Source organism: Chiloscyllium plagiosum, chromosome 38 (genome assembly GCF_004010195.1).
Source record: "Chiloscyllium plagiosum isolate BGI_BamShark_2017 chromosome 38, ASM401019v2, whole genome shotgun sequence".
In the NCBI taxonomy this organism is placed as follows: Eukaryota; Metazoa; Chordata; class Chondrichthyes; order Orectolobiformes; family Hemiscylliidae; genus Chiloscyllium; species Chiloscyllium plagiosum.
In genome coordinates, this window is record NC_057747.1 from 20,022,322 (window position 1) to 20,035,807 (window position 13,486).

Genomic DNA, 13,486 nt, shown 5'->3' on the forward strand with positions numbered 1-13,486 from the left:
CTGCACATCTTTGGACTGTGGGAGGAAACCGGAGCACCCGGAGGAAACCCATGCAGACACGGGGAGAACGTGCAAACTCCACACAGTGAGTCGCCTGAGGCGGGAATTGAACCCGGGTCTCTGGCGCTGCGAGGCAGCAGTGCTAACCACTGTGCCACCGTGCCGCCATATATTTGCCAGGAATTGGTGTTGGAGAGACTGTTAGGTCTGAAGGTTGATAAGTCCCCGGGGCCTGATGGTCTAAATCCAAGAATACTGAAGGAGGTGGCTCGAGAAATCGTGGATGCGTGGGTGATTATTTTCCAGAGTTCGATCGATTCGGTATCAGTTCCTGTGGATTGGAGGGTGGCTAATGTTGTACCACTTTTTAAGAAAGGTGGGAGAGAGAAAGCAGGAAATTATAGACCAGTTAGTCTGACCTCAGTGATGGGAAAGATGCTGGAGTCTATTATAAAGGATGAAATTACGACACATCTGGATAGTAGTAACAGGATAGGTCAGAGTCAGCATGGATTTATGAAGGGGAAATCATGCTTGACTAATCTTCTGGAATTTTTTGAGGATGTAACTCTGAAGATGGACAAGGGAGTTCCAGTAGATGTAGTGTACCTGGACTTTCAGAAAGCTTTTGATAAAGTCCCACATAGGAGGTTAGTGAGCAAAATTAGGGCGCATGGTATTGGGGGCAAAGTACTAACTTACATTGAAAGTTGGTTGGCTGATAGGAAACAAAGAGTAGTGATAAACGGCTCCATTTCGGAATGTCAGGCAGTGACCAGTGAAGTACCGCAGGGATCAGCTTTTTACAATATATGTTAATGATATAGAGGATGGTATTAGTAATAACATTCGCAAAATTGCTGATGATACTAAGCTGGGTGGCAGGGTGAAATGTGATGAGGATGTCAGGAGATTACAGGGTCTGGACAAGTTAGGTGAGTGGTCAGATGCAGTTTAATGTGGATAAATGTATAGTTATCCACTTTGATGGCAAGAACAGGAAGGCAAATTACTACCTAAATGGAATCAATTTAGGTAAAGGGGCAGTACAGAGAGATCTGGGTGTTCTTGTACCCCAGTCAATGAAGGTAAGCATGCAGGTACAGCAAGTAGTGAAGAAGGCTAATAGCATGCTGGCCTTCATAGCAAGAGTGATTGAGTATAGAAGCAAAGAGGTTCTTCCGCAGCTGTACAGGGCCCTGGTGTGACCACATCTGGAGTACTGCGTGCAGTTCTGGTCTCCAAATTTGAGGAAAGACATTCTGGCTATTGAGGTCAATTTCTGGAATGGCGGGATTATCTTACACTGAAAGACTGGAGCGACTGGGCTTGTGTACCCTTGAGTTTAGAAGACTGAGAAGGGATCTGATTGAGACTTATAAGATTATTAAAGGATTGGACACTCTGGAGGCAGGAAACATGTTTCCGCTGATGGGTGAGTGCCGAACCAGAGGACACAGCTTAAAAATACGGGGTAGACCATTTAGGACAGAGATGAGGAGAAACTTCTTCACCCAGAGAGTGGTGGCTGTGTGGAATGCTCTGCCCCAGAGGGCAGTGGAGGCCCAGTCTCTGGATTCATTTAAGAAAGAGTTGGATAGAGCTCTCAAGGATTGTGGAATCAAGGGTTATGGAGATAAGGCAGGAACAGGATACTGATTAAGGATGATCAGCCATGATCATATTGAATGGTGGTGCAGGCTCGAAGGGCAGAATAACCTACTCCTGCACCTATTGTCTATTATCAGGATAGTGCCTGACCTGCTGTGTTTTTCCAGCACCACTCCAATCTTGACTCTAATCTCCAGCATCTGCAGTCCTCACTTTCACCCAGTTTTGGTGTAAGTTTAGGCAATTTTCATTTTACATTGCATAGGCTAACCATCAGTTTTCATCGCTCAGAGTAAGTTCTACGCAGTTTGGAGACAAACGCACATCTCATTTCTCAGTCGTCAAATATTAAAAGTGCAGATGGTCATATGTGAGTACTGTCTAATGCTTTTACACTGAAGTAGCTAGTGGCTTCAAAATCTGTTCAGCGTCTCAAGGAACCATGTTGGCTGTTTTTTACCACCCAGTTTGGTGCCATTAGGTCAGAGCAAAATGGGGAGAGATCCCCTCTTCCAAGGAAGTCTGTGCTCTGGATGGATTTAAAAAACATCTGTGAGCTATGGGCACAACTTTTTAGAGTTGGCAAGCAGACTGCAGTGGTGACAAGTGATGGTTAGCCTACATAATGTAAAATGAAAATTGCCTGGACTTAAACCAAAACTGGCCTGCAGACAATATTTGCAGATTAAAATGGTGACTAGCGACACATCCGAACAATCTACACAAACATAGGAAACCACTTTCATATTAGTAAAAACTCCCATCATTTTTAAATCCTCACTGTGGATTTAGACCATTTCCATGCCTTCATTCCCTGCCTTTCTCTGTAATCTCCAGATCTAAGATCTCTGAACTTGCACATAGTCTGCTTTCTTGTCACCTCTAGTGGTGGGTGTGACTGTAGCGAGGCCCTTATAAACTCTGGAATTCCCTACCCTCTCTCCTCTGTCAAGATGCAAGTTAAAACCCACCTCTTTGGCCAAGGTTTTGCTGCTACTGTCCTTGTATCTATTAGGGCTACTGCCGTTAAGTGACTGTTTGTCACATATTGTTTGATAATGCTCACGTAAAGCACTTTTGAATGGCTTCTCACCCTAAAGGCACACAATATAAATGAAAGCTATTGTTAGTGAGTAATTATCCCCTAATGGATTGTAAGGCAGTATTTGGCACTTAGTGATTCAGTCCCTGTGCAACAGGGCAATTGCAGTAATTGTTACAGTGATTTCAAATGACAGCTCGACAGTGTCGAATATTTAAATAAACAGCTGGGCGGGAAACCTAATGAGCTGGGGGGAGAAAAAGAGTGACTTTTGAACTTTAAAAGCGACCGAGAAAGCCATAGCTAATTCAGCATTTTATTATTCAGAGGGAAACCAAGATTGTTTAAACTGACTACATTGGGGGTCTTAGGGATGAATGTGTTCGCATGGGCTCTGTGAGCGGACAGGTCACTGCCACGGAATCCTGGATCCTGTGCAGATCTTCAGAGGCACCAACAGAGCCTTCTATTCCTATTTTCCTGGTTAGATGAGAAGCTGACCCAAGACGAAATGTCAAGCTTCAGCCTCGAGCTGAGTTGAACTTACTCTTGTGATAGTTGGGAAGCCTGCATTTGCCCTCTGACATCCCGAGTTAGCGTGGCAAAATTAGGTTGAGGTGGCAAAATAGAATTTGCCGCTTCAACATACCCACTGTGTTCCCTGGCCAGCATCCCTGTCTCTGGCTTGCTGCAGTGCTCCAGTGAAGCTCAGCACAAGCTGGAAGAACAGCATCTCATTTTCCACTTGGGAACTCTACAGCCTCTTGGACTCAATGCCGAGTTCAACAATTTTAGGCTTGAGGCGCCTTATCCATGTCCTTACCCCAGCTCCCACACACCAGGCCTTGTTATCACATGGTCTGCTATTCCACTCAACCCATTGTTAATTGTCCCCATTAGTAGCTATTCATTTTCCCAGGCTAGTTGTTACCCATTGCTTTGGCTGTCCAATTGTTCTTCTCTCTCTTTAGGCTCTATCTCCACCTATCATTTACTCCTTACCTCCTCCTCCCCCCCCCAGCCTATCTTGTATAAAAACCTAATTTTTCCTGTCTACCATCAGTTCTGGACATGAAACATTTACTCTGATTTCTCTCCACAGATGTTGCCAGACCTGCTGAACTTTTCCAGCAATTTCTGTTTTTGTTTCTGATTTCCAGCATCCTCAGTTCTTTCGGTTTTTATTCGGGTAAAATGGAAGTGTTGGCATTTCTTGGCTGTTGCCCAGGACAAGACAATAGAGATCCTTTTAATACCAAGGACCACTGACCCCGCTGTGAAAGCCCATCCAGGATGAGGCACAGGAAGGCTACCAATGCTCCAGTGGAGAGGCAAGGGTTGAGAGACAGGGCTGGGGTTAGGTAATCGGAGCATATACGAGTCCATAGATTTTCTAGGTAATAAAAAGTTATGATTAGATTACTTACAGTGTGGAAACAGGCCCTTTGGCCCAACAAGTCTATACCGACCCGCCGAAGCGCAACCCACCCAGACCCATTCCCCTACATTTACCCCTTCACCTAATACTATGGGCAATTTACCGTGGCCAATCCGACCTGCATATTTTTGGATTGTGGGAGGAAACCCACGCAGTCACAGGGAGAATATGCAAACTCCACACAGAAGGTCGCCTGAGGTGGGAATTGAACCCGGGTCTTTGGCGCTGTGAGGCAGCAGTGCTAACCACTGTGCCACCGTGCCGCCTGTTCACAATGCTGTGTGCTTCTGGACTGCAGCCTGAAACTTGTCAGCACATTCCATTCTCCACAGTTCCATTGCCCAAGAAAAGTTAAATGCTGAGTGATCACATTTTCAGTTTGCTCAAACAATCAGACCTTGTGGCCCTGAACAGATGGGGGAAAGAAAATGCTAGAAGAAATTTATTGTGATCTCTCTTCAAACCACGCACTTCTTTGAGGCCGGTAATATGATTGTGCCTTACAGCCTTCAGGGTCAACAGGCTTCCATATTTGCAGGTGGATGATGCAGTGGAATAAATTCCATTTCTTGTAAATGGGACTTTTTTTTTGGCATACTGTAACAAAAGAAAGCCATTCGGCCCCTCGATTCAATGGTTCAATTGATTCTGGAATGCACTCATTGATGGAGCTTCCACAGATCCTTTGACTCAAAACTTCCAAAGGTTCCCATGGAACAGTTTCTCAGTTTTAATCCTGAGCATGTGATCCAGCCAGGAGAAAGCACCGTGAAATAATTGTATATAGCACAATCAGCTCTCACTCTGCTAAACTCCATAGGATCAGTCCATTTTACTCAATCTCATCTCACAGGACAGTTCTCTCATATGAGAAATTCCACTTAGTGAACACATTGCTTCCTCTCAAAGGCAGAGGTATCCTTCCTTGGGTAAGGAGACTAAATTCATACGCAATCCTTCAGCTGTAAGGGTTAAGTTAGTTTAGTTGGCTGGATAGCTGGTTTGCCCCACCAAACTCATCTCCACATACCTTGATACTGTGTGATTCACCCCTGGTCCAGGAACTCCCTACCTATGTTCGGGACACTACACATGCCCCCCCCCACCTTTGTTTCCTCGGCCCCCAGCGCCTCATTTTCACCATGGGCATCCAGTCCCTATACACCTCCATCTGCCATGATGAAGGCCTCCAAGCCCTCAGTTTCTTCCTCTCCTGGTGTCCCCACCAGTACCCCTCCACTGGCACTGTCATTCATTTGGCTGAACTGGTCCTTACCCTCAATAATTTCTCCTTTGAATCCTCCCACTTCCTGAAGACCAAAAAGTTAGCCATGGAGACCCATATGGGCCCCAGCTATGCCCCTCTCTTTGTCGAGTACGTGGAACAGTCCATCTTCCACAGTTACACCAGCACCATACCCCACCTTTTCTGCCATTATATTGATGACTGTATTGACACCACCTCACATGAGGAGGTTGAACAGTTCATCAACATCACCAACACATCCCACCCCGAACTTAAGTTCACCTGGACCATCTCAGACACCTCCTTCCCCTTCCTGGACCTCTCCATCTCCATCAACAGTGACTGACTCAACACAGACATCTTCCACAAGCCCACCAACTCCCACAGCTACCTAGACTCCACATCCTACCACCCTGCCTCCTGTAAAAACACTATCCCTTATTCCTAATTTCTCCACCTCCCAGGAGGATCAATTCTGCCACAGAACACACAGATGGCCTCCTTCTTCAAAGACCACAATTTCCCTCCCACCTGATTGACAATGCCCTCCAGTGCATCTCATCCACTTCCCGCACCTCCGCCCTCGAACCCCACCCCTCCAACCGCAACAAGGACAAACGCCCTGGTCCTCACCTTCCACCCTACCAACCTTCATTTAGTATCATCCTTTGCCATTTCTGCCACCTACAAACGGACCCCACCACCAGAGATATATTTCCCTCCACTATCCTATCCGCTTTCTGTAAAGATCATTCCCTTTGTGACTCTCTTGTCAGGTCCACACTCCCCACCAATTCACTCTCCCCTCCCAGCACCTTCCCCTGCCACCACAGGAATTGCAAAACTTGCCCCCACAACTTCCCCCTTACCTCCATCTAAGACCCCAAAGGAGCCTTCCACAACCATCAGAGTTTTGCCTGCACTTCCACATGTCATTTACTATATCCATTGTTCCTGATGAGGTCTCCTCTACACTGGGGAGACAGGACGCCTACTCGCAGAGCACTTCAGAGAACATCTTTGGAACACACGCACGAAACAACCCCACCGCCCCGTGGCCAAATACTTCAACTCCCCCTCCCAATCTGCCAAGGACATACAGGTCCTGGGCCTCCTTCATTGCCACGTCCTAACCACCTGACACTTGGAAGAAGAACGTCTCATCTTCCACCTTGGGACCCTCCAACCCCAGGGCATCAATGTGGATTTCACCAGTTTCCTCATTTCCCCTCTCCCCACCTTATCCCAAATCCAACTTTCCAACTCGGAACTACCCTCATGACCTGCTCTACCTGTCCATCTTCCTTCCCACCTGTCCGCTCCACCCTCCTTCCTGACCTATCACCCCTACCCCCACCTCCATCTACCTATTGCACTCTCAGCTACCTTTCCCCCCAGCCTCAGCCCCAGCCCCTCTCATTTATCTCTCCACCTCCCCGGCTCACAAGCCTCATTCCTGATGAAAAGCTATGGCCCAAAATATCATTTCTCCCGCTCCTTGGATGCTGCCTGACCTGTTGTACTTTTCCAGCACCCCACTCCCAACTCTGATCTCCAACATCTGCAGTCCTTACTTTCTCCGAGCTGGTTTACTATGCATGGTGGCACCAACAATTCAGGTTCAATTCCTGCACAGTCTGAGGTTATCATGAAGGACTCTCCTTCAAATCTTCATCCCTTACCTGAGGTATTGTAATGCTCAGGTTAAACTCACCATCAAATGTCTTCCTAATGAGAGAGAAGCCCTATTGTCCTCTGGCTCTATGGTGACTTTAGCTGTGGTTGTATCCAATTCCTACATGACTGGGGCAAGAATTCCTTACTTTTACACTCCAGTATCTGTAGTCTCCCCAAATACACTGCCTCCCACCTCCCAAACTTCCCTGTCTTAATTGTTTGATGCACCATATGTTAACATGAATGATTTGTTCCCAGGAACACCCAAGCCAAACTGAAATCTTTTATCCTATCCAGTGGTGGTAATCCAATAATGTGTAATGCATTTACAAATCTTATACTTGCACAATTATCTGTCCACAATACTTCAGTTCACATTGTATTTTATCAGCCCTTTTTGTACGTGATTTGTTTGTTACAAATACCCACATCCACATTAATAATGGAAATTGCCTCTCAGTGCGGAACTAAGCGGGTGCTGAATTGTCAGAGGTCGGACCTTGTAGATGAGCCATTAAAGCAAACCTCCATCAAATGGGTGTAAAAGATCTATCTATATGGGACAATGTGAGGAGAGGACAGTATTTACCTAGACTTTTAGCTGGCATGTGGAAAGGTCTTGCTGGTCATTTACATAATTAATTGATCGAGGGAGCTTGCTGCGGGCAAATTAGGTGCTGAGAGTTACAACATGACAACAGTGATAACTCTCCAAAAGTACTTAATTGGCTATAAAGTGCTTGGGCATGCCCTGAGCGTGTGAAAGGCAACATATACACGCAAGTCTTTCTATATAAATACAAGTACGCTCTGTACTTTTGCCCAACAGGTTAGACTTTTTTTGGTTCAGATAATAATTCCAATGATATGACGTGCAGAGAGAAAATAATATTGGTCCGTGTAGAAATGCTGTACATAAACAGACTCGCGTTCTCTTAAAATAATTGCTTAGAATTAGCTCGAATATGATAAGCATTAGCTATTATGAGTGTAATGGAATGCCATCGAGGAAAAGGTTCTAAACTGTACTGTCCATAATAAATCTTGCAGCCATTAATAACTATCACATGGAGATGCCCTTTAGAGGCAGTTGGATGGTCAGCACTAAAAATGACAACACTGACATATTTCACTTTCTTTCACAGTTACCATTAATATATACTTATTTTCAAAACCCATGATACAAAGAATGATCATTAATTATCATCCACAACAAATAATCAGCTAATCAGTCAATTTGAGCTGGTTTTGGTTGAGATGGGAACATTGGGTAGGCTACCGGGAGAACAATCCGCTTTTAGAGTCATAGGGTCATAGAGATGTACAGCATGGAAACAGACCCCTCGGTCCAACCCGTTCAGGCCGACCAGATATCCCAACCCAATCTATTCCCACCTGCCAGCATCCGGCCCATATCCCTCCAAACCCTTCCTATTCATATACCCATCCAAATGCCTCTTAAATGTTGCAATTGTACCAGCCTCCACCACTTCCTCTGGCAGCTCATTCCATACACGTACCACCCTCTGCGTGAAAAAGTTGCCCTGTAGGTCTCTTTTATATCTTTCCCCTCTCACCCTAAACCTATGCCCTCTAGTTCTGGACTCCCCCACCCAGCGAAAAGACTTTGCCTATTTACCCTATCCATGCCCCTCATAATTTTGTAAACTTCTATAAGGTCACCCCTCAGCCTCCGAATTTGAGCTGCTGGATTTTTTAAATAAATGAGTACCTGCAAAAGTTGGGTAAGATTGGTTACCATTTGATCCGTCAAATTCTCGCCCTGCTATATTTGCCAATATGTAAAAATACTGGAGTAATGCTCATTACTGTGAGGTATCTCAATCATTGTTCTCTTTACTTAGGTCTGAGATCCTACAATTATTTGTAACTTGTATCTATGGTAGCCCCTCATCACAAGCAGCGGTTGCATGTCGAGAGCAGTGATTTTGGTCTTCTCAATCTTACTGTGGTCTCCAGGATGGATTGAGAAATGGAAGGAATCCACTTCAAGGGGTGAGGCATGGTGAATGACAGCAAAGTAGTTAGTAACAAGGGGACATTCCTCACTTCAGCTCCACATGAAATGCTACAAATATTCCGGGGGTGGAAATTGATCAGTGCAATATTTGTAAGAAAAATGATGCTCAAAATACCTCTGCTTGGTATTCTAGTGAACTTACTAAGTCATCTAAAAATATAAAAGTTAACCAATGCCTGGAATAGCACAGAGAGGAATTTTATGGTAAATGAAATGGCATATTTGCTCCTCCCTTGGTTTCTGCAGCTTCAGATGGCATGGCCTCATGATCTGAAATTCCTACGCGTGTCCAGCTCTCTACCTCATTTTCCTCTTTTAATAGACTCCTTAAAATCCAACTATTTTTTGGTCAAGCATCTGGCCATGAGACGTAATATCTCCCTACATCGCTGTGTTTCATACTTTATAATGCTCCTGTCAAGGGGCTTCAGGTATTTCATTATACAGTATTGAGGTTGCTATATAAATATAAGTTGTTGTTGACCCATCAGGCTTAAAGAATTACTTGCATTTATAGACACCTTTCACACCTTGGGACATTCCAAAATGCCTTATACCCAATGAAGTTTTACTCTTGAAGGGCAGCCATTGTTTGTATCTGTGGAAACTATTTCAAACTATCATTTTGCTATGAAGGGCTTTCTATTCCTGCAGTAATTTCAGGTATTACCATAATGTCATTGAGACTAGACTAAAATGTAGGTCTTAAAGTATAAACTGGATTTCAAAAAGTAATCTATCCTTAGGCAGGATGCAGTCTGATCTATCTGACCAATAAGAAATACTGAGACACATTTTGCAACAACTGCTTATCGTAACTTTCATATTGCAATGTTTGTGTTAATCAGCCCCACTCCCTTAATTTCCATCGAAATATCAGTCAGAGTGGTTGTTCTGTTTGAACTCTGTATCTTCTCTCATCCACTTTAAATGAAACCTTTGTAACTACGAGCTAAAAGATTAGATCCAGAATGTATCTTAGATAAGACATTTTCTTAGCTTTATGTAGATGGACAAACATTTGCCATGTATATTGATTCTATTTGGTTTAAAAAAAATGTTACCAGCTTATCTTGCACACACTGTTCACAGTAGATTGGAGGTTACACTGCTTTATAATAACATGTAACAGACTATCTATTCTTCCACCATTGAGCAGAAGACGGAAGGGGGCTAATGTTGTGCTTTTTTTAAAGAAAAGCGGCAAAAAAAAGCCAGGGAGCAATAGGCCAGTGAGCCTGACAGCAGGGGTTTGGTAAGTTGTTGGAGGGGATTCTGGGAGACCAGGATTTGTATGTACAGTGTTTGGAAAGGTTAAAACAATGACTGCAGATGCTGGAAACCAGATTCTGGATCAGAGTGGTGCTGGAAAAGCACAGCAGTTCAGGCAGCATCTGAGGAGCAGGAAAATCGACATTTCAGGCAAAAGCCTGAAGGGCTGTGCTTTTCCAGCACCACTCTGATCCAGTATTTGGAAAGGCAAGGACGGTATAGGGACAGTCAGAAAGGCTTTGTGTGTCGAAAATCATATGTCTCAAACTTGATTTGAGTTTTTTGAAGAGGTGGCCAAGAAGACAGATGAAGGCAGAGCTATAGACATTGTCTACGTGGTATTCAGCAAGGCTTTTGACAAGGTTCCATATGATAGACTGGTTATTAAGGTTAAATCACATGGTATCGAGGGAGAGCTAGCCAATTGGCTTGACAGTAGGGAGCAAGAGCTTGGTGGTAAGGGATTGTTGTTCGGACTGGAGGCCTGTGGCGAGAAGAGCTGGGACCAGTGTTGTTTGTCATTTATATAATCGATGTGGATGAGAATATAGGAAGCATGGTTAGTAAGTTTGAAGATGACACTAAAATTGGTGGTATGGTGGACATCGAAGAAGGTTATCTAACAGCATAAAGAGATCTTGAACAACTGGGCCAAGGGGCCAAGGAATGGCAAATGAATTTTAATTTAGATAAATGCAAGGCGTTGAATTTTGGTAAAACAAACAAAGGCAGGACTTACAAGTTAATGGTAGGGCCCTGGAAAGTGTTGTCGAACAGACAGACCTAGGGGTGCAGGTACGTAGATCCATGAAAATGGCATCATGGTTTAACAAGGCATTTGGCACAGTTGCTTTCATCAGTCAGAGCATTGTGTTTAGGAGTTGGGAGGTCATGTTTTTAGCTGTACGAGGCATTAGGGGAGGCCATGTTTGCTGTACTATGTACAGTTCTGGTCGCCCTGTTATAGGAATAATGTTTTTAACCTGGAAGGGGTACAGGAATATTTACAAAGATGTTGCTAGGACTGAAGGGTTCGAGTTGTAGGGAGAGGCTAGATGGAGTGGGGCTTTTTTCCCTCGTGCATAAGAGGTTGAGGGATGACCTTATAAAGGTTTATAAAAACTTGAGAGGCATAGATAAGGTCAGTAGCCAAGGCCATTTCCCCATAGTAGGGCAATCCAAAATTAAAGGGCACAGGGTTACAGTGAGAGGGGAAAGATTTAAAAGGGACCTGCGGGGCAATTGTTTCACGCAGAGGCGATGTGTATATGGAATGAACTGCTAGAGGAAGTGGTAGATAGAGTACAATTACAACATTTAAAAGACATTTGGATAGGTACATGAATAAGAAAGGTTTAGAGGGATATGGACCAAAAGCAGGCAAATGGCACTAGTTCAGCTTAAGAAACATGGTTGATATGACCGAGTTGGAAGGGTCTGTTTCCATGCTGTATGACTCTATAACTCTAAATGATGGCTGGAGGCAATACCTGCATATACATAGATACTTATTGCTGTTCTGCTGACGGTTGGGATGTAGGTTGGTAATGGCTTATAAATTTATGTCTTCCGGTCCCCCTGACCAACATCAGGTTACCAACATCAGGAGAAAGCAAAAGAAACCAACAAGCATTTATTTAAAAAATTCAAATCCTGTCGATGGGTTCACTATCTGTTTGGATGTCTTTTGAGCTGTTTCATAGTGTTTGATGCAAACTTTGAATGGGTGATACTTTTAAGTCTGACCAACATCTTGTTTATCAATGGCCAGATATTTTGTTCATGTGACATGTCACAAACAATCTTAAAATTCAAACTCAGCATGCATTTTCTTAATCAAGTTCACCCGGTGATTTAAATGGAATAGGTTGGAAAATATTTTGAAAGTCGTTTGCTACCCGGGTTAGAGAGACCTTGGCTGGCATGAGTTGCTGTTTTAACTTATATGTTCTGTGTTTCTTTGCTAGGCACGCCCCAAAGGAGAAGGCCTGACCCCTTACCAGGGCAAGAAACGCTGCTTTGGTGAATACAAGTGCCCTAAGTGTAAGAGGAAATGGATGAGCGGTAACTCATGGGCCAACATGGGCCAGGAATGCATCAAGTGCCACATCAACGTTTACCCCCACAAGCAGGTACTCACCCTAACCTTGACACTGAGCTAATCACACATCACCAGTTACAGCTCCTTGGCCATTAGACAACATAAAGCAACTACTGGGTTCCCTGGCAAACTTCGCTCCCCTCTGAGGGAGCCCTCAACTTGCATTGAGCTACTGAAGTTCCTTGCCTTACTCGCTTAAATTTCACCCAGTCCAATGGGCCAATTCACAGGAGGGTAGCTTTGAGAAAAGTTACCGATGTGCAAGTTGTTGAACCCCCTCCTCCCTGGACAAAAGTCAAGGAAGGACTTGCATTTATATAGCGTCCATCTCAATCTTGGGATCTCCCAAAGTACTGTAACAGCCTATCAGATATTTGGAGGTGCAGTCACTGCTGCAATGTTAGTAATGTGGTCACCTGTTTAAGCAAAGCAAGCTCCCACAAGCAGCCATGAGATAAATCCCCCATAATCTGTTTTAGTGACATGTATTGAGGGATAAAAATTAGCCAGGAAACTGGGAGAAATGCATTGCCATTTTTCAAATAAATCAAACCATTGTTTTTTTGTCTAACTGAAGAAATAGATCGTAGTTGATTTGATGTCTCATTTGAAAGATGGCATTTCTGACAGTGCAGCACTCCTTCGGACCCGCAGAGGCTGTCAGTCCAGATAATGTGCACAAGTCTGTACCATGGGGCTTAAACCCAGAACGTTAGGCCAAATGATAGCTACAACTGACAGTTACTGTGGAAGGGAGGGCGTTGGTTGGTTCAATCAGCTGGATGGCTGGTTTGCAATGCAGAATGATGCCAACAGTGTGGGTTCAGTTCCCATACCGGCTGAGGTTGCCATGAAAGACCCTCCTGCCTGAGGCATGGTGACCCTCAGGTTAAACCACCACTGGACATCTCCCTCTAATGGGAGAGCAGTCCTACGGCCTGTTAAGACGATGGAGACTTTACCTTTTTAAAGGTTGTCATGATATGGAGTTGCTGGTGTTGGATTGTGAAATTTCTTCACAATCACCTGATAAAGGAGCAGTGCTCCGAAAGCTAGTG

At 44.4% G+C, this 13,486-nt stretch overlaps 1 protein-coding gene across 1 annotated transcript in view; it reads left to right on the forward strand.

The window, feature by feature from the left end:
• Window positions 1-13,486, forward strand: part of zcchc24 (zinc finger, CCHC domain containing 24) — a 261,964-nt gene that overhangs the window by 192,250 nt on the left and 56,228 nt on the right. The window contains exon 3 of the mRNA XM_043679053.1: window positions 12,295-12,459. Within this exon, the coding sequence (XP_043534988.1) occupies window positions 12,295-12,459 (165 nt within the window). The remainder of the gene's footprint in view (window positions 1-12,294; window positions 12,460-13,486) is intronic.